At 47.8% G+C, this 27,058-nt stretch overlaps 2 protein-coding genes across 4 annotated transcripts; one reads left to right on the top strand and one right to left on the bottom strand.

Annotated features, from left to right (window-relative positions):
• Positions 1–128: 128 nt before the first annotated feature.
• Positions 129–17,186, top strand: KEAP1 (kelch like ECH associated protein 1). Its single transcript, XM_053299529.1, has 6 exons — positions 129–282; positions 10,770–11,430; positions 12,493–13,178; positions 14,525–14,730; positions 15,338–15,514; positions 16,129–17,186. Exons 1-6 carry the CDS (start codon positions 275–277, stop codon positions 16,293–16,295), a joined length of 1,905 nt encoding a protein of 634 aa, XP_053155504.1. The 5' UTR covers positions 129–274; the 3' UTR covers positions 16,296–17,186.
• Positions 17,169–26,380, bottom strand: SPC24 (SPC24 component of NDC80 kinetochore complex). Of its 3 annotated transcripts, none has more exons than XM_053299532.1 (7): positions 26,307–26,380; positions 25,276–25,459; positions 22,329–22,519; positions 21,082–21,226; positions 19,578–19,670; positions 17,656–17,732; positions 17,169–17,564 (listed from the first exon to the last, which is right to left on the bottom strand). In XM_053299532.1, the coding sequence occupies exons 1-7, from the start codon at positions 26,353–26,355 to the stop codon at positions 17,458–17,460; spliced, it is 846 nt and encodes a 281-aa protein (XP_053155507.1). In that variant the 5' UTR covers positions 26,356–26,380; the 3' UTR covers positions 17,169–17,457. The 3 variants fall into 3 exon arrangements, with proteins under 3 accessions (XP_053155507.1, XP_053155505.1, XP_053155506.1); XM_053299530.1 differs by having other exon boundaries at positions 19,578–19,664; positions 21,084–21,226; XM_053299531.1 differs by lacking the exon at positions 26,307–26,380 and adding an exon at positions 26,105–26,156 and having other exon boundaries at positions 19,578–19,664; positions 21,084–21,226.
• Between the last annotated feature and the right edge of the window lie 678 nt (positions 26,381–27,058).

Genomic DNA, 27,058 nt, shown 5'->3' with positions numbered 1-27,058 from the left:
CGCCCCGCCCCGCGCGCTCCTGTGCTGCCAACCCGGCGGCTGGGGGACTCTTATTCTGAAAGCGGGGCGGCTTGCTTAGTCATGGTGACTTACACTCCTCCTCCTCCTCCTCCTCCCCGCTCTCTGCCTTCTCCACCCGCCGCCGCCGCGCAGTGGCGACCGCCTGGGCTATGGAGGGACCGGGCGGAAGGAGCGCTCAGCTGAACGGCGGCGGAGGAGGCGGCGGAGGAAGAAGAAGAGGAGGAGGAGGAGGCCGAGGCCTAAAGGGGCAAGCATGGCGGAGTGAGTAGCCGCGCCGCCCCCCCCCCGCCCCCGCGCTGTCCCTCTGCACATGCACAGAGGAGGGCTTGGGATTCTTGAGCGGCTGGTTCCTTCTCCCCACCCTCCCTGGAGAACGGAGGACTTAGACTGGCGCCCACCAGAGGATCCCCGTCCTATCAGCCCGTCTGCCCCCGAAGTCCTGATGCAATTGAAACTGGGCAGCAGCAGGGAAGGAAGTCAGGGCCCCGCGACCTCTGAGGAGGGGGAAGCCGAGGCCTTGCTGGGCGGGAGGGAGAGAACGACCTGCCCGCATTCTTGGAACAAATGTCCAGGGTGGGAGCAAGGGTTGTGGGGTTCTCCCTTCTTTTAAAGCGTAACCGTCTTTGTTACACAGCAGGTAAAATGGCTGGAAACAGCTGCTGGTCTGGGTCAGACACTGTGCGGTGGTAAAAGGGGGGCGGCGGGGTTCAGGAACGTGTGTCTGTGTATGGTTGGGGTGGTGGACTAGGATTGGAGTTGCAGGAGGCCAGGGGTTGGGCAGACCTGATTGCAGAAGCAATTCCAAGCGTGACTCTCTCTTGAAGGGTGTTGCTTTAGCAGCAGCCTGCAATCAGGCAGGCATGCTCCAAGATCCCTTGCAGTGTTGCCATGGGTGCTGGGGTGCACCTTTTGGATCGTGCACAGAGTTGCACTGTTGGCGGGGTACATTTTTTGCCCAGCGGAGTTGCAAGCAACTTGCGGGGAGGGAATTAGGCCGAGGAAACTAAGTCTAGGTATTCCCTGTCAAATACCGTGTGGTGTGTGTTTGAAGAAGCCGCTAAGGTGGTGCTTGGTCATTGGAGTATTTTGCATGACACTGGGGCTGCAGTCCTGTAGCCAGATCTAATCAACAACCACTTTATATTTTCTCTTCAATCCACTTTTTGCAGTTGCCAACTGAGGCTTGAAAGGAAAAAGCATTTTCCTTCTGTGCTGTCAACCAGTACAGTGATTCGAATACTTGCCTTTTAACTGATGAATCAGGCTATAAGGATGTTAAGTAAAGAAAAGAAAAACTCAAATATAATGGAAAAGCACTTGTATAGGCTGCTTGTCCACAGGCTTACAGTATCAAACAGAAGACCCTAAAATACAGTGAGCAACATCCTGATTAAGTTAATGACTAACTTCACTCCTATTAATTCCAGTGGAACTTAATCATGATTGACTTACCACATTGATTGAAGTGGTTCTTAGCCATAACTAACTAGTCTGGATGTTGCCTAGTATAAATGAAAAAGACCTGTACCAAATGGCAATATCTGCTGACAGTTCATGGCAAAAGCCAGTCAGTGTGAGACAGTCTCTGAACCCGTCCTAGTTTCAGCCTTTTTGGCTGTTATTTTGTACCTTGGATCATCCCAAAGTTAACTTGCATTTAACCAGAACCTCCATTTCAGTGCTTTTTTGAGATACTGAAAGGAAGTGTTGCTTTGTTTAATAAACAAGAGCAAAGGGCATCTTCCATGCTTTCATTTTTAGCCTACTTTCCAGTAGGCTTATGAGATGACCTGGCATTCTGTGTGTGTGCCCTTGTGTGTTCCGCCCCATCAATTTCGCAATGCCTGGACCAATATGAACCAAATTGGGTACAGTAGTAGGAATACCTCAACAACGTAGCTTGTGATGATGTCATCCACCCCAGTTCAAGATGGCATAAACTTTTGAGTCGTAGTTGGGCTAACTTGTGGACCACCTAACCAATTTGAACCAAATTTGCTCCAGCTGTAGGGGCACATGGGAAACCTCAATGCCATAGTCTGTGATGATGTCAACCACCCCAATCCAAGATGGCGGACATGTGAATTTTTGAGGCCCAAATGTGCTAGCTTGAGGATTGTCTAACTGATTTGGACCAAATTAGGTACAGTTAGGTATGTAGTGGGTGACACACAGGGACACGTCAATGGTGTAGTTTGTAATGATGTCATCCACCCCGATCCAAGATGGCAGACACATGAACATTTGAGGTGCAAGAGATCTAACTTGAAGACCTCGATTTGAACCAAATTTAGTTCTGTTGAAAAGACAAGGAAAGGAAAGTAGGCTGATTAGTTCTTACTAGAACAACTTCTTGTTCTCTGTTACAGTAACACGCAAGACCTTCAAAAAATAAACAAGCATATCCTCACAATTTAAAATTATAGTTTTCATTGATCTACCAGTCAGTTTGCAGCCATAATATTGACACTTTAGTGCCTTTTGCATCCCTCCCCACCAAAAGACTGTGGTTTCCTCTACATAACTAAGAACACCTCTGGTGCCATGCGTTGATGTTTCCATAGAAATAAGTCCTCCGTTATAACGGGGATATGGCGGACATGGTTACACTTGTGACAATGGCCAGGAAAAGTAATACATCACCGGCATTTGGGAAGGACTGTTGGCAAGGGAATCCAACCAATTATTTGTAGGCTCTTGCTCCCAGGCATGAGTTTGGAAAGGTCCCATATGAAGGAACTGGAGGCTTCTAGCTCTTCCAGCAATGACTGGTAGATATGGCAGAGAGTTACACACATCCTTAGGCCAAATTCAGAACTGTGCCTATTAGGGGTTCCAAGTGCCCTAACCTGCTCCTCATCTAGCTGCCTGTAGAAAAGAGCTGGTGGCTGCTGCGAAGGTTTCCTGGAATGTTTTAAGGACTCCTTGCCTCTTTCTGCTGAATTTGTACACAGCCATCTCTCTAAACAAGCTGGCCAAGCTCAGGCTGGAAGTGTTTGCTTTCTGCAGACACGTTGACTGTGCAACTTCACCCCACGCCTCACTTAATATCCACAAGTGGTGGAGTAGGGCATTGGTAGAGTGGAGCAGATTGCTATGCCAAGCATTCAGTCTGTGGACTCATGGATTTAAAAAGCACATGAGGAGGGGAGGGGATGCTTTATTTACCTTTAGCGGAAGATGGACATCTAGTTTCCTGAGGTGTGCTCCTTGACTTGAGAACTGCAGGCTGTCAGGTTTACAGCAGAGTCCTAAGTGTGTTTACCTAGAAATAAGTCCCAATGAGTTCACTGGGCCAACTTCCTAGTAAATGAGTTTGATTGCAGCGGTTTGGCTTTCTGAATTGGAATCTATGACTTGTGAATTGTTCCTGAGAGGCCTGGATTCAGAAGCTTAGAGAGGAGAGAGGGAATAGGCCCTCATTCCAGTTGAAGGATGGGAAGTCCTATCTGAAACCATAGTTTTAAAATCTTCTGAGGCTCTTTAATCCATTTCTAAAGAACAATGGACAGTCACAGTTCTACAAGCTACATATCAACACATACTCTTAATTTTATGTAGTGGTACAAATGTCCTTTTCTGCCCAACTTGGGGCCTAAAAAATAACTTGGAAATGTCCACTAAGCTAGAAGACTTCGAAATGTCATGCTGGTACCTAGAAATGTTATAATACCTTCTTATTTCTGTAAAGGGCTGGCACTTAGGCTGAAAAAGTGCTTTAGTTTCTTCACCATGTTCTTGCATAGTTCTTGTTTCATTACCATAAGGCTTGGAGAAGAAAATAACTTTTCAGTGGATTGTGCCCCTTGGATCATGTTGATCTTAATGTTGCCCTTAATGGCACCTAAAATTGCCACCTGAGATGGCTGCAGTTGCCTCTTAGTAGGGTCACCTCTGTTATTTGGTTGTGTTTTGATGTAATCCTCTACTCCTTTTAGGGCTCTCATTTTAGCGGCAACTTCCAAGTGCACATGTACTGTTACTGTAGAGAAAGCCAATGTGCATTTAGAGGTGGGTGGATGTGGATTTTGGCTTCCATCCTCCTCCTTGGATCTCAGAAGGTATATACAATGGTGGTGTTCTTTGCATTCCATCCCTGCAGCTACCCTAAGAGTATCATGGGTTCTGTCAGAGCCCATCTAGTGAATTTGAAGAGTTACACACCTTTATGAGAACTTTTAAAAGTTTACTAGTCCACAGAATTTTTTACTAAAAAACCAAGCCTATCTGAGATAAACTCTTCAATATTAAGGGGGAAGTTCTCCCTCCCCACCCCAAAAATCCATCTGCGCTCCTCTAGAGTGTGCTAGCCAGTGAGTTCATTTCCATGGTATAATCTATGGGACCCCTGCAGTGTGGACTCGGTCAGTGAAGCATCCCTTATATTCTGAGCATGGCTTTTTGGAACTGAGAAGGTCCTGTTTCTTTCTCAGCTTTTTTTTAGTCCCAAGTCCTGATGCAGTTTGAGTGCAATAGCAGCTGTAAGGCACTGACTGACTATTGCCTTTCATATTGATTTTCAAATCATCTTGCTTAAGAAAATATATAGAAAGTAGCGAAAACGCTGTGATGAAGAGAGTGTGGACTAGAAATTCAAGTTTTAAATGAGTTTTATCCTGGAAAGAGAAGAAGAGGATGACCAGCAGCAAGGTGGATGGACTCAATTACGACAGCAGTGAATGTGCTGCTGAGAGACCTTAAAGGCCAAGTTGAAGTCAGATCATCCTGGAGATAATCTATTTTTGTCAGGGTTTCTTAACCTTGGGCCCCAGATGTTGTTGGACTACAACTCCCATCATCCCCAGACATGGCCTTTGTGCCTGAGGATGATGGGAGTGTAGTCCAAAAACATCTGGGAGCCCAAGGTTAAGAAACCCTGATCTATGTGATCGCTAAGAGTTGATACTGACTTGACGGCAATCAATCAATCAATCAATCAGTCCTGGTTTGGAACTAGAGCGGAGACTTGCACACATTAATCTTCTGAACTTTATATAAATGTGTAAGTTGCAGCAGCAGTTACCTAATTTGAAAGTGGATCCTTAACACCAAAACGTAAGCAGTGGTATCAATCTAAATAGCCAAACATTTATGTTCTGAATCAAATTTTGAAATTTAAATTTTGAAATGGGAATTATGCAAATTGCATATATTTTATTTACTTGCCATTGGGAAGCGCCCAAGGCATCTTTTCCATTAGAATTTGAATCTTTTGCAACTCTCACTTTGTATCTGGCATAACAGAAACTTTAAACCTGCTACTCTGCATGGACTTCAGAGCCTAGGTCTTGGCTTCCACTTCTACTTGTGGTATGAAAAGAAAAATCATGCAGACACTCTTCCCAGTATAGCATTCAACCTCCTGTGCTGTTGTCCTATTGGGGTATGCTTTAAGCCATATTTAATGCAGGACTTGACAAATTTTCTTTGGCTCTAGGAGCCAGTCCCCAAAATTTTGGGATCCAGACAGTAGACACTTGACAGAATTACTGAAGGACATTGTGGGGAGGGGCATTGTAGTGATCAGTCTCCCCTTCCTCGAAAGAGTTAATAGTGAGTGAATCCTTGTCTTGACTGATAGGCTGGTGAACTCCAGGGCAGCCAATCGGTACACCAGATGGGTGGGACCTAGAGAGTGGTTGTTGGGAATTCTGGGAACAAGAAGGGCGGTCTTTGTTGGAGAGAAGGGCGTGTGGAAAGGCTTAGTGAGGGCAATGGAGTTTTGCTCCCTCATGGTTGAAGCCAGCATGGAGGTTTCTTTCATGGAATAACTCTCTAGATCCTTAAAAGCAAGGATTGCAGGAAGCTTGATTCTCATCAGGAATTGGGTAACTTCAAGGAAAAGGAAATTCAGCATAGGGAACAGTTTGTTTAGTCAGACTGTGCATTAGGAACTTATATTTCTTTGTATGTGTGTGCTTTTGCATATTCCTGATACTGTTCTGTTATTGTTTACCTGTAACATAATTGAAATAAGAAACACTAGCCTATGCCCACTCTACCCAGGGTGTTGCAAAAGACTATAAAAATTTAAGTGTGCCTAAGACAACCTATTTTTGTAACCTAAGTATTTTTGAGTGTATCTTAGAAAGTAGAAGCCTCAAGCAGAAGCAGTCTGTAGTAACTGAATAAAACTGGTGTTTTGGGTCTCTTCTTTTTACAAGTCTCTCAGAGTTGGTTTTTAACTCAGGAAAAAGGGAGGGTGGAAAGGAGATTTCTCTGGTACAAAAGCGTCCTCACGCGCTCAGCAACTATCGGTTTTCTCATCACGTGTAAGCCTACACGTGGAAGGTTTTTGTAATTCTCCAACAGCAAAATAAAGAGAGTTTTCCTTGAGATTCCACCCCGAGCCCAGGAAGGTTCAAGCTCTGTTGCTAAGAGGAGTGGTACCAGCAGCATTTTAATTCTGCCGGAAATATAGATTCGTTTAGGAGAAGCCTAGCCAGGCAGCTCGCCAGGGATGCTTCAGCATTTCTCACCCACCCACCCACCCCCATCACATGAGCTGCTCTGAGACAAAGGCTTTAATCCGTTACAGGCATGAATGAGCTTCTCTTTATCCCCTTTACTAGTAACATACTTGGAACAAAGACAGGACTGCCTGGGACAAATAAAGCTTTTCTTAAATAACGCTGCCTCCGATTATCCTAGTCTAGGCACCACGTTTAAATTTCTAGGTGCCACGACTCCTTGGGCTGGCACCTGGGATTTGTCAGGCTCTGATTTAATGGTACCTTGGAAGACCCTTCTGCAGTTTTCCCTGTGGGGGCAAGGAACTTGGCTGTGAGAGACTCTGCACTAGACGGTGCACTTAGTTGGAGACAAACTAGTGGCTCCAAAGTTCTCTTTGTAGGTTCACTTCAAGAGGGGAAATTCAATATCTGTCAGGTAGTTGATGGCTACCTTAGCAAAGTGATTGACTTTGCTCCATGTCACACACTTTCCGTTCTTGACTTCGAAGAGCAAGGCTCTGTTTGCTTAAGTGGGGGCAGAGAGTGCTGCTGATCCCCTCAGGCCTGGCTGCTGAAAGTCTTGTGACGGCTTTTCTCCCAGCAGTAGAGAGCCTGATGATGACCGGGAGTGCTCTTGGCTGGCATGAGGTGTGCAGGGGTGGTGGGAGGAAGTTGAGGAAATAATTACTGCCCATGAATCAGCATGTTGTCCATGAGGAAACTGGAACAGTTGATGAGTTCAGCTGTAGCTGCTCCGAAGAACTGAGGAAAGTCAAAAAACCTGTGAAGCAAAGTCAACTAACCTTTGCTCTGCTAGAACAATCACTACTCAGTCCATCCTGGGGGACCTTGCCACATGCTGTGTCACTCCAAGGGCCAGGAACAGGACAGCTTGTGCAGTAGTGCTCGTGATCTGGTAGCCGTTGTACCTAGGCTGCTTCTGGTGGTTCCTTTCCCAATTAGTTTCCATGGTGTTGGTTTGTCTTTCTGCCTGAACTTGGGGGTAGGGGGGGAGAGCATCTTTTGGGGAGTCCTACAAAGAGCTCTATTAAAAATTTCAAATTCTTAGGCCTCTGCATTAAACTGCCAGAGGATCTGTCTCAAATGCCTCAGCTGATTCCAGAGCTGCTTCAAGGACGACATCTTTCCCTCACAGGAATGACTGCTGTGTGTGAATAGACAACTATAGATTATTGGGGCAGGGCTAATACAGACCCTTGGGGCTTTTTATCTGACCTCCAGCATAGCCGCTGATGCTGACGATTTACCCTCTGCCAGATCCCTTCTCCTGAGCAGAGGCACAGACCAAAGGCTCCTTCTGAATCAGCATCACAGTATGAACAGCAGCTGGCAGAGCACTCCCCCTTTTTATGTGCCTCAGCAGCTCCATGAGTGAGCAAAGATGAAAGAGAGTGAGTGGCCTAGCAACTAAGGTACATAGGAAGCTGCCATATACTGAGTCAGATCATTGGTCCATCTAGCTCAGCCTACACAGACTGGCAGCGGCTTCTCCAAGGAGGAGAAGGCAGGAGTCTCACTCTCAGCCCTCTCAGGGAGGGAACTAGGAACCTTCTGCATGCAGATGCTCTTCCCAGAGCGACTCCATCCCCTGAGGGGAATATCTTATAGTGCTCACACTTCTAGTCTCCCATTCGCCAATGTGCGGCAGCTGTGAAAAAGGCAAATTCCATGCTAGGGATCATTAGAAAGCGGACTGAAAATAAAATGGCTAACATTATAATGCCCTGATACAAAACTATGGTGCGACCACACTTGGAGTACTGCGTACAATTCTGGTCACCACATCTTAAAAAGGACATTGATGAACTGGAGAAGGTCCAGAAGAGGGCAACCAAGATGATCAGGGGCCTGGAGCACCTTCCTTATGAGGCAAGGCTACAACACCTGGGGCTTTTTAGTTTAGAAAAAAGATGACTGCGGGGAGACGTGATAGAGGTCTATAAGGTCATGCATGGTGTGGAGAAAGTGGAGAGAGAGAGATTCCTTCCACTCTCACACAACACTAGAACCAGGGGTCACTCCATGAAATTGATTGCCAGGAGGTCTAGGACCAACAAACGGAAGTACTTTTTCACACAATGCGTGATCCACTTGTGGAACTCTCTGCCACAGGATGTGGTGACAGCCAACAACCTGGATGGCTTTAAGAGGGGTTTGGATGACTTCATGGAGGAGAGGTCTATCAATGGCTACTAGTCGGAGGGCTGTGGGCCACCTCCAGCCTCAAGGGCAGGGTGCCTCTGAGTACCAGTTGCAGGGGAGTAATGGCAGGAGAGAGGGCATGCCCTCAACTCCAGTCTGTGGCTTCCAGCAGCATCTGGTGGGCCACTGTGCGAAACAGGATGCTGGACTAGATGGGCCTTGGGCCTGATCCAGCAGGGCTGTTCTTATGCTCTTTTTCATATGCAAGCAGGGCAGACCCTGTTTAGCAAAGGGGACAAGTCATGCTTGCTACCACAAGACCAGTTCTTTATCTGCATGATGAGAGAATGCTGTCAAAGCCAGTGTTGCTGTTCACTCTGAGGAAGAAGGAGGTTGAAGGAGCTCTTTGCCTGTGCTGAAAAGGGAGGGAACTGGTGAGTGGAGCAAACGTGCCCGGCCCTTCAGCACTTGCTGCATTCAAAACATGATTTTAAAAAACCTAGTTGTCGGGATAAAAATCATCCCATGTAACCATCTGGTACGTGTCTAGACTGCGTGCAGTGTGGCTGCAGTAGAGAGAGAGATTATCAGAAGTTGATTAAAACTTGAGGTTCACACACTTCCCCCTACACAGAAGTGCTTAGGAAGTTTTTCATTTTCATGCCTCTTGCACTGAAGTTGTGGGCATTGATGTTGAACTGGGGGAGCCCTTAAATCCTCCTCCTTATTCTGCCCTCACCAGAATGAAGACCTGCAGATCAGCACAGTGATCAAATGCACAGGAAGCTGGTTTGTGGTGGCAGCCGAGCGTGAGCTGGCACGTCAGCAGTTCAACTTTCCCTTCAGTCACTGAACTCAGTAATGTCTTCAGGCAATTCATTTCTCTCATAGCCTCAGCTTTCCAGTCTGCAGTATGGGGACCGTGCTCCTGGCCTACTTTACAGGGTTGTTGCAATAATAAGCTTTGCTACAATGTGCATAAAGTGCTTTGAACTGAAGCACAGCATACATGGCGAGTATTTATGAAGTTCAGTGGTAATGAGGCAAGTATGGTAGTGACTAAATTTGGCTCTGATGTTGGGGCCAGGGGAACTAAAGTGTGCAAATCTGACTGGGCAAGAATCGGGCTGCTTATTGTTCAGAGTGTAATATAGCTGGGCAGGGATTTTTCTTCTACTGTTCTGTTCAGCTACAGTACTGCTACTGTTTGCTGTACACTGGCAGTAAAATACATTTTAATACTACAAAGAGACTGGCTTGCAGACTCGTTACCTGTGTAGCAACATCAATATTAATAAGGCATTAATAGTTGGAGTGCAGATCTGAATGTATATCTTGGCACCAGATTTATTACAATACTGATGATGACCGGAGGTGGTATTGATGCTGAGTGACTGGGCAAAATTGGATGTCACAGAAGAATTGCTCTGAGCTGCACCTAGAGAAGGCATTGTTGACTTAACTTGCTGAGTCACAGTGAACATACGTGAAGTGTAGTTAGTTGTAGCTGGTCCACATGGCTCGCTGTAGCACAGACCTCCTAGAGAAGGGAGGAGGTCTATACCTCTTGCTAAGCTGAGAGAGACGAGAGTTGCATCTATCGTGAAGACAGAGAACAAGAGCAAAGGTTTGGATGTAGAGCCTTGAGTGAACCATATCCCTCTTACAAGGTACAGATATTTTGATTCTGAAATTGTTTTGCAGCTATGCTTGCAGGCGCCTTGCATTGCCTGCAAGAGATTTGGGGAGTGAACTTCCCTTCCTGAGCAAAGGAAGTCTGTAAATTCTTAACCTACCTACTTTGTAATATCAAGAGAGGCTGAAGTGCTGTGGAGGCTTTTGAACTTTCAAGTCCGTGGAATCCCTCACCTGGGAACTAAGCACAAATTCCTACCTCCTGACTGCTTCTGTCCAATTATTGTCTCTTAAGTTAGATTGCACAAAGAACACACTCTTCACATGAGTGGAAGGGTTTGTGAAAGCTGTTAATCATTTGGGGGTGGGGGTAGGGGGAAGACAGTTCTCTCTGTTCCCAAGAGGCTGAGGAATGGGGTTGAAGAGAGAACCTGAAGGTGGGGTGTTTCCATTGCTTTGTCCCTAAACAGATGTCTTGCTTCTCTGTCCCCTGTGCAGGTATGGAAACTTTACTGCGTGTCGGGATTCTGTAGAAAGCCCCCCCAGCCCATCCGGTTGCACTGCCCCTGCTTTTCCCTCTGTTCCTTTGTGCAATGAGCGCGTGGCTGCTTCTGTGATGTACTCCCCAGAGTGCAAGGCGGAGGTGACTCCCTCACACAATGGCAACCGCACCTTCAGCTACACGCTGGAGGACCACACCAAGCAAGCCTTCAGCATCATGAACCAGCTGCGCCTGAGCCAGCAGCTGTGCGACGTCACCTTGCGGGTCAAGTATCGGGACAATCCTCCGGCCGACTTCCAGGCCCACAAGGTGGTGCTGGCTTCCTCCAGCCCTGTCTTCAAGGCTATGTTCACCATGGGCCTCCGGGAGCAGGGCATGGAGACGGTGACCATTGAAGGCATCCACCCCAAAGTGATGGATCGCCTCATCGAGTTTGCCTACACCGCCTCCATCTCGGTGGGCGAGAAGTGCGTCCTGCACGTCATGAATGGGGCGGTCATGTACCAGATTGACAGCGTGGTCAAAGCCTGCTGTGACTTCCTGGTGCAGCAGTTGGACCCCAGCAACGCCATTGGCATTGCCAGCTTTGCCGAGCAGATTGGCTGCACGGAGCTGCACCAGCGGGCACGAGAGTATATCTACATGCATTTTGGGGAGGTGAGTGGTGGTGGAAAGGGAAGGAGTAGAGACAACCTACTCAGAAATGGGCGGTATGTGTGCCTGCAGGTTGCTGTCCTGGTTGCTAGGGGAAACTAGGTTGCTCTAAAGTTGTGCCGTTGAGTCGGTGTCAACTCCTGGCGACCACAAAGCCGTGTGGTTTTCTTTGGTAGAATATTGCGGGGCGGGTGGGGTTTACCATGGCCTCCTCCCACGCAGTATGAGATTATGCCTTTCAGCATCTTCCTAGATCACTGCTGTGGGGATTTGAACCAGCAGCCTCTTGCTCCCTAGGCAAGTTACTTCCCTGTTGCGCCTTTAGGTAGCTCCAGTGCTCTTATTTCTCATCAAGAAGTGCTGAATTTTGCACATCTGTGTGCTTTTGGCAGTTTTTCATGAATTATTCTACTTCTGTTCATGGGGTGTGCAGGGAGGGACAAGAAGCCATGCAAGCGACTGCAGCCCTACTCTCTGACCACGTGGGATTTTATTCAGTTACCTCCCTGGCTTCTGAAATTCATCAGGCAATACCCACACGCTAGTCATATTCTTTGCCTCCATAAGGGTTAGACACTTTGTTGTTGGGTTTTCCCCCCAGACTGCTTTTGAAAAGCTGACGTATGTGCCCAGTATTGCATTCTGCATGTCTTCTGTCCTCGTCTGGACCCCAGGCACTGTGTAGAACGTGTTCTTGCCCATGACGAGAGCTTCCCGGCAACCGAATGGCCAAAGCCATGGCCTCCCTAAACAGGAATAGACTAACAGGGGATGAAGGAGAACCATGCATGTCATTTGAGAGTCAGAGCAGTGCCTGCCTTCTCTTACCCCCAAAGTCTAGGGCAGGGGTCGGCAACCTTGTCACTCCAGCTGCGGTTGAACCACAACACCCATCACCCCCTGCCACAGTGGAGTGCCACAGCTGGGGTGCCAAGGTTGCCTGCCCCTGGTCTCGGTCATGCAGGTCCCTTGTTAGAAGTCATCGGAACGCCACTGCCTGGCTCTCTTGCCCCGTGTGCCTTTGTGGGGTGCCTTGTGGTCATGCTGCCGGTCTCCCCTCTGCAGGTGTCCAAGCAGGAGGAATTCTTCAACCTCTCGCACTGCCAGCTGGTGACTCTGATCAGCCGGGACGAGCTGAACGTGCGCTGTGAGTCCGAAGTCTTCCACGCCTGCATCAACTGGGTGCGCTACGACTGTGAGAACCGGCGGCTCTACGTCCAGGCCCTGCTCAAGGCCGTGCGCTGCCACTCGCTCACCCCAAACTTCCTCCAGATGCAGCTGCAGAAGTGTGAAATCCTCCAGTCGGACTCGCGCTGCAAGGACTACCTGGCCAAGATCTTCCAGGACCTCACTCTGCACAAGTCCACCAAGGACATGCCCTGCCGCGCGCCCAAAGTGGGCCAGCTCATCTACACGGCCGGCGGCTACTATTGCCAGTCTCTCAGCTACCTGGAAGCCTACAATCCATGTGATGGCTCCTGGATACGGCTGGCTGACCTCCAGGTGCCCCGCAGTGGCCTGGCCAGCTGCGTAGTGGGGGGGCTGTTCTACGCCGTGGGGGGGAGGAACAACTCCCCGGATGGCAACACGGACTCCAACGCCATTGACTGCTACAACCCCATGACCAACCAGTGGTCTCCCTGTGCTCCCATGAGTGTGCCTCGCAACCGGATTGGCGTGGGAGTGATTGATGGCATGATCTACGCCGTGGGAGGCTCCCATGGATGCATTCATCACAACAGCGTGGAGAGGTGAGGAGAAAAACATGCCTTGCAGGAGGGCCAATTTTTGCGCCAGAGATAGAAAAGAGCCCAAGGTTGCCTAGCTTGGCCGGCATATTGCACAGTGGAGTAGACTGGTGGCCCATAAGGGCCATGTTTGCACGTGCTGAATGACCAAGCCAAAGTCCAACATTTTGAGGGCGCTTCGTTTCCATGCAGAGATTTCCATGCTAGAACTCTGCTCTGGATTTTCTAAAAAGCCAAGCGCTGGTTAGTTCTGTACACCTGTTTCCGTCTTGGTCCATGAGGATGATACCAACTTATTCAGCCGCTTTCTGTTGGTTAGGAGTGTGCAAAAGCCTTCAGACTATACTGAACTCCTTGCTGGGCAGAATGGGAAAGTAGCACAAGGCCAATTCAGATCTGTAGATACAGCACATGGGAGAGTCCTTCCAGGACTGTACCTCATGACTGCAGCTGTGAGGACAGCATTTTGAACGCCTGCCTGCATACCATCTATACTGCATATGGAAAACTAGTATGGGTTAGGATTTGAAGCAAAAGCCCCCCCCCCCCGAATTATTTTGACTACTTGTGTTCCTTAAACTTTCCAGAGGAACTCGGTAGACTGAGCACAACTCTGGGTTCTCCTAAAAGCTGTCTCCTTGGGGCACTTCCTCTTCTCAAAAAAAAAAGGGGGGGGGGAAGCTGTAAGTTGGAGCAGTTTTATCCATATGTAGCTTCATTAACTGGCTTATGAGGGCAGGGTGGCTGGCCTATGGAGCTTTTGCCCATCTGAGAGAGAGTAGGTTTCACCCAGGCAAGGAAGCTGGGCGGGGCACGAGCGGGTGGACTCATGGGAAGCTGATGTCTCTGCCACTGGACTAGGCAAGTCAGATGATAGCAGGAGATGGCCTCATTGCAAAGACAAGGTGCCTGGATGCTTTCCCAAGAAGCTGCAGGAACTTATGAGGTCAGGAAAGTAGGTCCTTGTAAGGAGCCCCTGATGAAGAGCAGAGAATGGGAGAGGCTAAGAAAGCCACCACTGACTCCCGGGCCTTACAGGGAAGAAGACCGGTCTGAACTGTAGCCCCCTGGCCAGCACCTAGTTCTATGGGATGGTCATTCTGAGAGGCTCCTCCCAAATCCTAAAGTGGTTTCACTTTTACCAGCAAGTCCTGTCCTAATTGCCATTTTTTATACCCCACTGTTTCCTCTGAGTTGGAAGGGCCAGACGACACCCTTGGGAGGTGGTGCAAGTGGAGCAGACTTGGCCTTTCCTCTCCCAGTGCGGAGATCTCCTCTGGCTTGTCCACCCAGCTCCTCAGCCTGTATACTACCAGCTTGCCTGGAATTGGCTTTCCCTCTCCCTCCAGGTACGATCCAGAGCGCAATGAGTGGCAGTTAGTGGCAGCCATGCTAACGCGTCGGATTGGCGTGGGGGTGGCTGTGTTGAACCGCCTCTTATACGCCGTGGGTGGCTATGATGGCACCAGCCGCCACAGCTCAGTGGAGTGCTACTACCCTGAGCGGGATGAATGGAAGATGATTGCCCCAATGAGGACTATCCGGAGTGGAGCAGGTGGGTGTGATGATGGCATTTGTGTGTCTGTGATAAATAACTTTCACCATAGCTACCTTTCCTTCTGGTTGTGCAGAAATCATTGTGTGCCTGAAAGCTCTCCCCTCTACTGTTCGTTGTCTGGATGGAGGTGTTGAATTTGGGTTCAGACCATGTTCCCTGCCTGCTGCCAAGGAGGATGGTGTAGGAATCACCTCTTGGCCAGGGTGAGGATGAGGCCCTTGGTGTCTGGTGAGAGAATTTCCCAACTACTTCCATACTGACCTGGAGTCCTCGATTGGGTTGAAGTTGGTGAGCTGGAAATGGAAGCGCAGTTTAGAGCCAGCTAGTCCCTGACCATTGGAGGGTGTCCTCACATTTGTTTTGCTGATGGGCAGCCCCTTCTGGTATTAATTCCACTTCTGTCTTCTTTACTGCTGCTTGCCACAAAAATAGGTAATCCAAGGTTTAGGGAGGCAGGGTCTTCTGGTGGGAGAAGTTGCTCCGGCAGGTGGGAAGCTTGAAAAGGGTCCTGAAAACATCTATGGGATCTCAGAGTATGGGGCACTATCGGTGGCAGTTGAGAAAGATATGCCTAACTCTCTAACAGTGCGATGTTCTCACACAGGGGTGTGTGCCCTGAATAATTGCATCTATGCCATGGGAGGCTATGACGGCACAGACCAGCTGAACAGCATGGAGCGTTACGATGTGGAGACGGGCACCTGGTCCTTCGCTGCACCCATGAAGCACCGCCGGAGTGCACTTGGGGTGACTGTGCATCAGGGCAAGATCTATGTGTTGGGTAAGCTTGGGGCGGAGTAGTTGGCCAGGAGGCCGCGGTTGAAAATCAACTCATTCTTTTGGCCAGATGCAAAGCTTGCTGAACTGCCTTCTGCTAGCAGTGGGAGCAAATCGAGCAGGCCTGGATAAAAGACAGTTGCCAAAATTCTTGCAGTCTCTTCCCCCCGCCCCCAAGTCCTCTCCCCACATACATTCATTCATTATTTATATAGACACTAATAGCAAATGTTGATTGTCCCTTGGCTACTGGTACAGCAGTGAAACAACCACCCACAAACAAGAAAGGGGCACGTCCCTTACTTGGTGGGTTATCCCCAAACCAAGGTGAGCCAATGCTGGAAACACCCAGAAACTTCCCACATGGGTGACTTAGGATACAACTAATTTCGAGAAGCCCCCCCCCCCCCCCTTCTCGGGTTGGAGGAGCTGACGTCTAGTATGGCTGATCTGCCACTTTTTGCCCAAGTGGCAAAAAGCATCAGCAGCCAGGGAAGGCCCAGAGTGCCACCATGAGTGGAGCACATGGCATTCTCCTGCTCAGCAAAGGAAAACTCACAGCATGCTCCCTTTAGGAGAGCAGCTGCTCATATTACATGGTATTTTCTTCTCCTGCAGGTGGCTATGGTGGTGACACCTTCCTGGACAGTGTCGAATGTTACGATCCTACCACTGATACTTGGACCGAGGTGACAAGCATGACTTCGGGTCGTAGTGGGGTGGGCGTGGCCATCACCATGGAGCCATGCCGCAAACAGATGGATGAGCCGAACTGCCACTGTTAAGGGTTGCAAAGAGGGTGGCATTTCCCTCTATGTGGAGGAAGGAAAATGAATGGGCAAGGAGTCAGTATTAAGACACACCTGCTGCTAAGTCCTGTTCTGCCAGAGTCGAGGAAAAGTGCCAAGGATGGGTGACACTTCAGAACCCATTTAAACTACTTGTGAAATAGCCACAGCAGAGAACAGCCTCTGCTATAGGCCCTGTTTAGCAGGAGAACTGTAGCTGCTGATTTGTTACTTCTCTGTGTCTGCCCCGCCTACTCCTGGGCTTGGGGAACGATGCATCAGTCAAGAAGAAGCAACTGGTCTATGAGAACTGGAGGAGGGAGCTTGATGCTCACGGCACACTTCAGATTCCCTGCCCTGAATGACCTTGCAGGGAATAATTTAGTGATGGGTTGCCCCCCCATCCCCACTGACTTACTAGGTTTCTGTGGGCGGGTGGGTGTGTCTTGTACATAGGGTGTTCCTGCCCCTTTTGGAAACGTGTTTCTACAGCCACCTTGACAGCAAATTCAAGTTTGGATTTACTCAAAGTTCTTTTTGTTCCCCTATCCCTACTAGCAAGTTCTTGGGGGATTTGTTAAAGTTCAAAAGGAAGAAGCTACCAGGGTGGGAGGGAGGGCTGTTAAAGTTTCTCTTCTCTAGCTCATGTTCTGCAGGTAAGTGAAAATAAGTAAGGTAGGTAAGTGGGTGCGAGAGCTCAAGTGGACTCTGACCTATGCAGCTTTTATATTCTCCAGAGAGAAAATGCTCTCCAAGCTGCTACCTGCATTGGTTGGTTTTCATTCCCATCGCTAGTGCCCCTTCCAGCAGACAAGCTGGCTTGAAATGAACTGGTTTTTTGAATTACACTTCTCACACAAATAAAACATCTTTGTGATTAGTACTAAAGTTTATTTTGCCTTAGTCTGTGTATGTATTCAAATAAGTCTCTTCAGCTTTGCCTAAGGCAGGGCTGCTCAACTTCAGCCCTCCTGCAAATGTTGGCCTACAACTCCCATAATCCCTGGCTATTGGCCACTGTGACTGGGGATTATGGGAGTTGTACTTCAAAAACAGCTGGGGGCCAGGCCTAAGGCCACATCTAGGAAAGAAAACGCCATTGCCCAAAGCATATACTGTCTGTAAAGTACATCTAGCCCATTTCCCAAGGCTTCCCTTTTCACCAAGATGTATTCACCAGGCTCCACAGGTAGTCGCTGATGAAACAGGAGGAGTATTGGCTGCTGTCTAGGCTGATAGGCTGAGCAATGTCTGGTCCATAATGGACTGAAGGTTGGGAGGGAAGGGGGTTAAGGAAAACAAAAACCATGTCTCCCTCTCTGCCTGGAACCCTTATTCACCTGATGTAAAAGGATACTTCCTTTGATCATTGTTGGCTCACAGGAATAGTCCCAGTCGATGTGGCAGATCTGGTAATAAAGGTGGGCCAGATACCTACAAGACACAGTTGGTCAAATGAAACTGCCCCTTGCATAGAGGCAGACCACTCTTTTTCATCTAACCAGTATTGCCTACTGTGAGTTCCAACAGCTCTCCAAGGTCTTGGCCACAGGTCTTTCCTGTGATCCTGTAACTGGAGATGCTGGGACTTCCTCCATGCAACATTCACTCTGTGTGCTATAATCCCATTGGCCCTGCCCAGTGTGACACTTCCAGAAAAAGAGGGGAATGCTGCCATGCCTTCCTTCTAGAGGCTAGTTCATTCTGTGTGATCTCACAAGTATACAACATGACACAATACGAGGAATAGGATGGCAAGGACCTCTCCACTCCAGTGTGTGCATGTTCACACCCTGGTCCTTCTAGAAGAAGTATCCCCACCTTTCACAATATCTATACACTTTGAGGCAGGCACTCCATCCTTTCTCAGAGAGACTTGCATTAGTGTTCACAGCCCATCAGAGTAAACACAGGTGTATGCCTGCAGCTGGCATTCATAGGTCTATGCAAGACCCTCTTCCGTGTTGTCCATTAAATACAGCTTAACATTCTTAACAGGGCACTTCTCATCACTTACAAGAGGACATTAGCTGTCCAAGATATATGGCCAAAACCACCACTTGTGCTTAATAAAGCTTGAACCAATACCCAAAACAGAAGTTACCCACCTAAGAATTGTTAACTGTGGCCCCAAATGAAGACAGCACACAATTCTAGGTGTGCCTACTCCGATGCAAGTCCCGTCAAGTTGAATGGCATTTACTCCCCAGAATGCATGTACAGGATTTCAGCCTCGGACCCATATCCAGCTCGGAAACCACCCTACCTCGTGCCCAGATACACCACAAGCTAGAACCACTTTTGCCTCCTACCTTTCTCAGGCAGTTCAAGATGGAGCCACAGCTAGGTCCTAGCAAGAGGAAGGCCAGTTTCCTGGGGAAAGGCTCGATAGCTGCTCTTAGAGTTGATGGGATGTGCAATACCTCGGCAACTCCGCGTACCATGGGGGGTGGGCTGCAGACCCGCTAAGGCAGCCCCCCAACACAGTGGAGGACTAGTGGTTGTGCCAGTAGCACGGCATTCCTTGCAATGGGAATCACTGCTACCGTGCTGCTTCTGTGACCACTCCTCCTCAACTGCACTGGGGCTGCTTTATGTGTCTGCTGCAGCCCCAACATGGTCCACAGTGTTGTTGAGCCACTGCCTTGACTTTCTGAATTTAGATGTGAAGAAACCCAGTTAAAAAAAAACAAAACCAGTTTTTCAAGTGGTCTCCACAACATCCCCCCACCAACACCGATTGGGCTGGGGAGAGGGCAGTGAGAATTGCAAACAGTCCATAAAACAAGACTGTGTCGGTTTTAGAGGACAGTCCTAAAGAGAAGCCCACCACTGTCATCCAAGACAGTGGTCTGTGGCAACCTCAACATTTCAGAAGCCTGCTCAGCAAAAGGATCTAATGGGCAATAATGGCCAGTAGATGAACAATCACCCCTCTGTTGTGAGGCTCCAAGGGTAAAACACTCAATATCAGTGGCATGACGTAGGGTGACAAAAGGCCACCAGTTTTCAACACCATGCTTCCACTCTCTAACTATAAACACAAGAATCCCTCTAAATCTTTTTTTTTTTTTAAACATACTTCAAGGAGCAACTGGCACAAGCTGCCAGTAATTCAATGGAAAGAGGAGGAGAGATCCTGACTATTGGTTTGGGCAGCAGATATACCAGATGCCACCTTGCTTACTAAGAGCATGTCATTAGTAATCTAGGCCACCTCCACCCCATCCCCAAGAGTGGACCTGGAAGTAGAAGGAGCAAGGAGATGTCTAGACTTACGTAGCCGACTTGGAAGCACAGGCATCTTCCTCTGCATTCTTCTCCTGCTGCCTGATTTCTTCTCTCAACACCTCCAGCTCTTTCCTTAGCTCAGTAGGTCAGGAATGAAGGAATTTTGACTCCATTTGATTTTCCAAGGCAACAGGCACTATCAGTTTCAGCAAGGCCATAGGGCCAGGGGAGGTTGCTCTGAAGAAGTCGTTACTGGCTAGATGGGTGAGTGGGGCAACAGGCTACCTACCAACACCTTTAGACCCACTTGAACTCCTTTCAATGGGGCAGACTAAGAATCTAAATAACCAAGGAAAATTAAGTGAAAGGTCTGTATTTCACATTGTGCACTGGAGGAAACCCCTTCAGTCCCAGCCTGGAGAAGCCAGAATTGGGTTGAGCTAGGAATATAAACTACCCTCAAGGAATTAATCAGAGTCTGAAATGAGTTGAAAGAGTTGAGCTTCCCCAGCTAGGCTTTTGACTCCATTTACCCCAGGACTGTGTATGACTGTGTTACTTATAAGGAGTTACTTATATTTGTTTAGAGCCAGACCCCAGTGTAAATAAAGAATCGTTCCATCTAGCCCAAGGCTGTTTGAGTGCCAGCGGTTTCCCAAAGCTGAGCCTTTCCCCAGCCCTGCCTAAGATCTCTTTTGGGTGGAAATGTCTGGAATTGAACCTAAACCTACATTCAAGGCATGTACTCTGTCAGTGAGCTATGGCCTACCTGGGAAGGGGCACATAAGGAAAACCTTTGACCAGTGTTGAGACACTTGGCGAGTGATTATCCCTTACTAATACTGACTAGCGCTGGCAAGAGCATGCGGCTGGAACACCCTAGGTTTCCATTTTTGTATAGACGGGCTGCTTTTTCAGGAGAGAGCAAAATCCTGGAATAACTGATTGTGTGAGCAAACCCAGAGAAAGTCCCAAGTCAAATTTCTAAGGCGAGATACTCAGCTCAGCAGCTAGATTTAGTCAATAGCATGCTGTCTTGTTGAACTGCACAAAAGTTGCCAAACCTCTGCTTAACTGTGCCATGGTTTCAACACTACTGTGGTATGGTCTAAGAAGCAGAGGTGGCATCAGAAACGAGACAGAGCCGCTCAGACTGAACTCACACCAGAGCATGTTTGGACTGGACACCACTCTGAATGTTCACTTGCTCTCCTCGGAGAGGAGAGCTAGTCTTGTGGTAGCAAGCATGACTTGTCCCCTTAGCTAAGCGGGGTCCACCCTGGTTGCATATGAATGGGAGACTAGAAGTGTAAGCACTGCAAGATATTCCCCTCGGGATAGAGCCGCTCTGGGAAGAGCATCTAGGCTCCAAGTTCCCTCCCTGGCACCTCCAATATAGGGCTGAGAGAGATTCCTGCCTGCAACCTTGGAGAAGCCGCTGCCAGTCTGTGAAGACAATACTGAGCTAGATAGACCATTGGTCTGACTCAATATAAGGCAGCTTCCTATGTTCCTAGGTATGCCTTTTCCAGATGCAGATATCAAAGGATATTTGGTGTGGGTCCTCATTTGGGTATCCTCCTCACTGGCCTGAAGCAAGCTTTGCTCAATCTTCTGCAGTTTTTGGAAGCTTGCCTTCAGCTCTTCTTCCCTGTCAGAAAGTTTCTGGGCCACCATCTCCTCCGCAGTCATGAGCTCTGAGCAGGAAAAAGAACAAGGATGCCTCCACAATTAATATGTAGCTGGCTGGCAAGACAAAGTTGTGGCACGCAGATGGAAGAAGAGCAAAACCCAGAGGCTGACATACAGCGCAAGGATGCACCAATCCAGAGAGGGAGCAGCCTAACAGAACTTCCCAACTAACTGCACCAGTGCAGCAGGGAAGTGGCAATTTTTGACGCCCTGCCTTTCCCCAGGGAGCCCTCTGAGCCACCCAGAAATATGTCCCTGAGGGTTCTGCTGGCTGCTCTCTCCCTGCAGCAGTGCATCCTTGCTCTGTCTGCCAGCCAGGATAATGAGCAGGGCTCCACAAATCCTCCCACTGGCTTGCCTGTAGTAAGCAAGAATGAGCTGCAGTGCTCAAGAATGAGCTGCTTTGCTTCTGGAAAAGTGCCACTGGAAATTAAAGCACAGCCCCTCTCTTCATTTAGAGGGGAAAGTACCCAGTACACATACGTGCTGCTTGGGCATGTGGGCCCATCCATCCTGCCAAACCTCACAAATCAACCTACACAAAGCAGACTTCAGGATACCTCAAGAAGAGAACTGGAACACTGCAGGAAGCTGCTTGGCCAAGCCAAAAGGCTCCAGATTAGTCCAGGCCAGTGAACCTAACCCTCTGCTATGGTGAAAGGCAATTGTTTTTTTTTTCCAGGGGTGTGATTCTGAATGACAAAAACCTGAGCTATGCCCAACCTTATCCACAGGTTCTTTCTGTGATGATGCCCCAAACAGGAAGAAAGGCTATCAGGTACAGCACATCAGAGATACACGCAACACAATTCCTCATTCATCTTGGACTATCTCATGTCTGCTAATGCAACAATTTTTGCAGCTATTTTCACAATATACTTAGACCCACCTTTTCCTCCTTTAACAGCTCCGTGGGCCTTAAAGGAAGCTCCCATGGCAGTTAACACCTGGCAGTTCAGCTTCAACAACGGTTTGGGATCACCAGATGCTGAAACATTCAGTGAGCCCCCATCAAACCACTCCCAATGAACTGCAGGTGTGCCAAAGGGCCCCTGGGGATTGCAAGGCACTGTGACTGTGAAGCAAGCAGGGCAGGGGCGGGGGTACCTTTGATCAGTTGTGCTGCGGTCTTCTGTGTATCCAAGAGTTTGTCAAGCATCTGCTCCTGTTTGGCTAGGTTGTGCTTCAGCACGCCCACCGCTCTGCCTCCTGCCATCACTTCAAGCAGCTCCTTGCTCATCTTCTCCCTGCCTTGTATTCGCTCACTGTGGGCTGCCATTGCAGGTTCACTTGCCAAGCTAGAAGAGAGGAAAAGCACCGGAGAGCTTTGGTGATGCTTTGACAGTTGTCATAAGAGGGCTGTCTGGTCCCTCCCTCAGTATATTGCTGACCCAATCAGGCATCTGGCCTGAATGCACCCAAAGAGGATGAATATGGATATACTACCCAAGAACAGAAGAACAGCCCTGCTGGATCCAGATCAGCATCCATCTAGCCCAGCATCCTGTTTCCCATGGTGGCCCACCAGATGCCATCGAGAAGCCCACAGGCAAGAGGTGAGGGCATTTCTTATCTTCGGCTGTGGTTCCCCTGCAGCTGGTATATACAGGCATCTTGCCTCTGAGGTTGGAGGTGGCCTATAGCCAGACTAGTAGCCACTGACAGGCCTATCCGCCACAAATTAGTCCACGCCCCTTTTAGTCATCCAGCCTGGTGGCCATCACCACATCGTGTGGCAGAGAATACCATAGGTTAATGATGTGCTGTGTGGAAAAGTGCTTCCTTTTCTTGATCCTAAATTTCCTAGCAATCAGTTTCATGGGATGGCCCCTATTCGAGTGTTATGAGAGAGGGAGAACATTTTCTCTGTATCCACTTTCTCCACACCATGCATGATTTTATAGGCCTCTATCATGCCTCCTCTATGTCGTCTTTTTTCTAAACTAAAAAGCCCCAGGTCTTGTAGCCTTGCCTCTTAAGGAAGGTGTTCCAGGCCCCTGAGAAATTTGGTTGCCCTCTTAGGAACTCAGCAAGCTGCCTTATACCAAGTCAGATCATTTGTTTTTTACAAAAATGGGGTGGTTTTACTGGTCCCCAGAAGAGACAGTCAACAAAATGGTAAGGTATATCACTGCTGCTATTGGAGTAGCTCACTATTGCAGGGGAGCAAGAGGGTGCTGCCCCCTTATTTTTTGTGTCAGCCCCATATTTATTGCTTTTTAGAAGTGAAGTGAGCCCCACCCCTGCTACCTTTTTGCCCACAATTCAACACATGTTATAGCAGGTACAGTTCTGGTTGTTGTATCTCAAAAGGGACATTGTAGACCTGGAGAAGGTGCAGAAGAGGGGAGGAGAGCTGGTCTTGTGGTAGCAAGCATGAATTGTCCCCTTTGCTAAGCAAGGTCCACCCTGGTTTGCATTTGAATGGGAGACTACATGTGTGAGCACTGGAAGATATTCCCCCTAGGGGATGGGGCAGCTCTGGGAAGAGCACCTGCATGCTTGCATGCTGAAGGTTCCAAGTTCCCTCTCTGGCATCGCCAAGATAGGGATGAGAGAGATTCCTGCCTGCAACCTTGGAGAAGCCGCTGCCAGTCTGTGTAGACAATACTGAGCTAGATTGATTGCTGTGAATCCCACCCCCTCACCCTTTACAGTGAGGGAAATATCTTAACTGGAAGACTACTGAGATTCATTCTTGGCTAGTTTAATAGCCAGTTTACTTTAAGTAGACCATACAGGTGAAGGGGGAAAATGAAGGGGGAAAACCTGTATTTCAGAAAAAATTGCTAGTTTCTACCACTAAAAGCAAATAAGCAAGACCAAAAAAAAAAAAAAAATCAAAATCCAACCCCAGAGCTGGAAAAGTTCATCACTCATGACCACTTTTATACAGTTCGGAACTCAGCCTATTTGGCTTTTTAAAATTATTATTATTATTATTATTTCTTGTTTACACAGTCAAACAGGTGTTATTGACTGGTTTGTTTTATCCAGACATCGAGTCCTTCCCAAGGACCTGGGATGGCTGAATTTTATTGTCAATTGTTATAGATATCATCACAGAAATTTATTATTATTATTATTATTTTAGTACAATAATGCAGATTGTTACAATCCTGCAATTACAGTGCTTAATCTGTGATTCGAACAGTGAAGGACAGAAATGTGCATACAAATACTGCAGGCATGTTTAGGAAACGCACTCTATTCCTCAAGTACCTTGGCCACCCAAACCAAGCCTACACCTGGATGTTGCTATCGAACGAAAACCAGGCCTTCACATGTATAACATTGCCAAGTTCTGTGCAGCAGCATGTAAGATCTGATGGGCCCTGACTGCCAGTCCATAACCACGTATCAGCCTTGTATTGCCTTTAACTACTGACTATTTTACTTGCCTGCTCAGTTCTTCCAGTTAGCTGACCTATTTTGCATATCTTGTCTTGCCTCTTCATTTTACATTTTTCTCAATTTCCTTATTATACCTTATACATACTTTATATATTCTGTGTTCATATCCTTTTAAATATAGTTGCTTACAATTATGGCTATAATCTTATTGACTTTACATTTGTTTTGTTTTGTCTACCTTTGCCTTTAGTTTTATAGTATCATAAAACAGTGTCATAGTATCAATTTGCTCATAATTTTTTTAAAATACAGCTGTTTAATAATCTCATAGCTACCCCCTTTTTCGAAAAGTAGCAGCTTCACTGCATTGTAACATAGCTTTATACTATTAGAGTAGTAATTTTAAAGTAATAGGATTTTATTGTTCCATAATTCATTTTTGAATCATGCTCTACTGTTTTATTCGATGCTGGTCTTGGACCGTAATAAAGATTGATTGAGGAAACGCACTCTGCACATGCTCCATGTCATTCTTGTTGCCTGATGTGCTTTCTAAGTCTGAGCCTTAATAAATGAGAACAGAATACGAGGCTGAGACCTACCCTGCAATTGCGTGTCTAAGCAGGGGGTCTCTCCCCAGCTCTGACACAACCCCATTCCAACTCCACGAAGTAAACGCGAAGGACCCACACTCACTCACCACCACTCCGCGCTAGGTCCGAGAGGACTCCAACTCTGGCGCCCCTCCGCTTGATTGGCTGCTGCCGAGATTCGTAAGGCGCTGATTTGCCCCTTCGCAGCACGTGAACACACAAATACAAACTTCCTCTTCCTGCGCGCCCGTTTCGTTGTTTCTTCTTTCCTCCCCGCCCGCACCCGTGTTTCTGGAATAGAGAAACGAAAAGACACGAGTGACCACGTCGATTGTCTGATGGCGGCACTTTTTCTTTCTTTTTGGAACTCTTGTTTGTTTATTTTTTCGCTCCCTCGGGGCAGAAGTGAGAAAGGCCCATACAAAACAGTGGAGAAATCCAGGAGAGCGTTCTCCACACAAACCCAAACTAACTGCCTATACAAAACTCTTCTCAGGTTGTAACAAAGGTCAGTCTACTTCAACTGCCCCCTCAGCTGCATACAGAAACATACGAGTTCTGCTGAGTCAGACCAAAGGCTATTTAGTCCAGCTTCCTGGGGTCCACCACCAGATGCTTCGGGGAAACCCACAAGGAGGTAATGAAGGCATATTCCCTGGCATTGGGCTCTATCGGCTTGTATGCAGGTGCACTGCCTTTCTAAATGTCCAAACCCTTAAAAAAAATCTTCCATATGAAATCATACCTGAATAGGAGAGAGAAAAGGAACCCCTATTTTTCCTTCAATCTTGGGGCGGGGGGGACGTTGCACACTGTTTCCCAATTACAGTTACGCTTAAAATCCTTGATTTCTCCATTATTATTATTTTTTAATGGTTATCTCTACTTCCGCCGAAGAAGAAGGAAAAATGGAGCCCACAAGAAACCCTGATTCACTATGAGTAAGTCTGTGTTGTCTAACTATTTTCACCATAAAGTTACGAATATGCCTAGAGCGATGCCACCCTTGAGCCCGTGGAGAATCTTCTTCGAAATAAAATTTTGGTTGCTTGTTACTCTGGTCTTGTTTTATATCTGTGTGGTCCCCTACAATAATTGCCAGCTTTTGTCTATCACTACACATGCGCGTAACAGTTACCAAGCCTATTTGAGTTCTGCCTCTTTCCTACTTGTACGCATGCGTCCATTCTTCTCGACTCGTCTCTGCGCAATCGCGCCTCGCGTTGCTCACCAAAATTCCCAGAATCGTGCAGGCTCTCATGCCTTCAAGTAATCTTGGGCACCTTTATGGGGAAGTTGCTCGCACCAGGAGGTGACGCCAGGGGGCGCCGTGTCTCTTTCAAACATTCAAGACTGAACTGCTTTCCGTAATAAAGAATGTTCGGCACTGAGACAGAACAATGTTAAAAGCGTTTCCCATGCATTCTCTTGTAATCCTTCCAACGATCTTGTTAGGCAGGCAAAAAGTGTTGTTGCCATATGGTGTAGTGGTTAAAGTTCAAATCCCCATTCAGCCATGACGCTTGCTGGGTGACACTGGGCCAGTCACTTCTCTCTCAGCCTAACCTACTTCACAGGGTTGTTGTGAGGAGAAATCTAAGTATGTAGTACACCGCTCTGGGCTCCTTGGAGGAAGAGCGGGATAGGCAATGTAAAATAATAATAAATAAAAATATTACAGATTTCAAATTGCATTGGGGTGGAGGAGGCTTGACTAAGGCCACCTAGTGAGTTCATATAGCAAGTCAAGACAAGATCCGACTGAGTTGCAAACCAGTGGGGGGACTAGTATTATTATTCAAAAACTGAAGAGAAAAATAGAAATGGCACTGCTACATAATTTCCAGTTTTGCAGAAAATAATGGTGAGAGAAGGATCACAGAACATGGT

This window comes from Hemicordylus capensis, chromosome 2, assembly GCF_027244095.1.
Source record: "Hemicordylus capensis ecotype Gifberg chromosome 2, rHemCap1.1.pri, whole genome shotgun sequence".
NCBI lineage: Eukaryota > Metazoa > Chordata > Lepidosauria > Squamata > Cordylidae > Hemicordylus > Hemicordylus capensis.
Note: the sequence above shows the minus strand (reverse complement) of the source record. Positions and strands in the feature narration are given on the sequence as shown.

Coding starts and splice junctions, on each gene's coding strand:
- KEAP1 (XM_053299529.1), top strand. Junction 11,431..12,492: donor TCTACATGCATTTTGGGGAG/GTGAGTGGTGGT, acceptor TCCCCTCTGCAG/GTGTCCAAGCAGGAGGAATT. Junction 13,179..14,524: donor CATCACAACAGCGTGGAGAG/GTGAGGAGAAAA, acceptor CTCTCCCTCCAG/GTACGATCCAGAGCGCAATG.
- SPC24 (XM_053299532.1), bottom strand. CDS start 26,355: ATGGACGCATGCGTACAAGTAGGAAAGAGGCAGAACTCAAATAGGCTT. Junction 25,460..26,306: donor GCAGAACTCAAATAGGCTTG/GTAACTGTTACG, acceptor TCTCTATTCCAG/AAACACGGGTGCGGGCGGGG. Junction 21,227..22,328: donor CGCAGCACAACTGATCAAAG/GTACCCCCGCCC, acceptor TTTCCTGCTCAG/AGCTCATGACTGCGGAGGAG.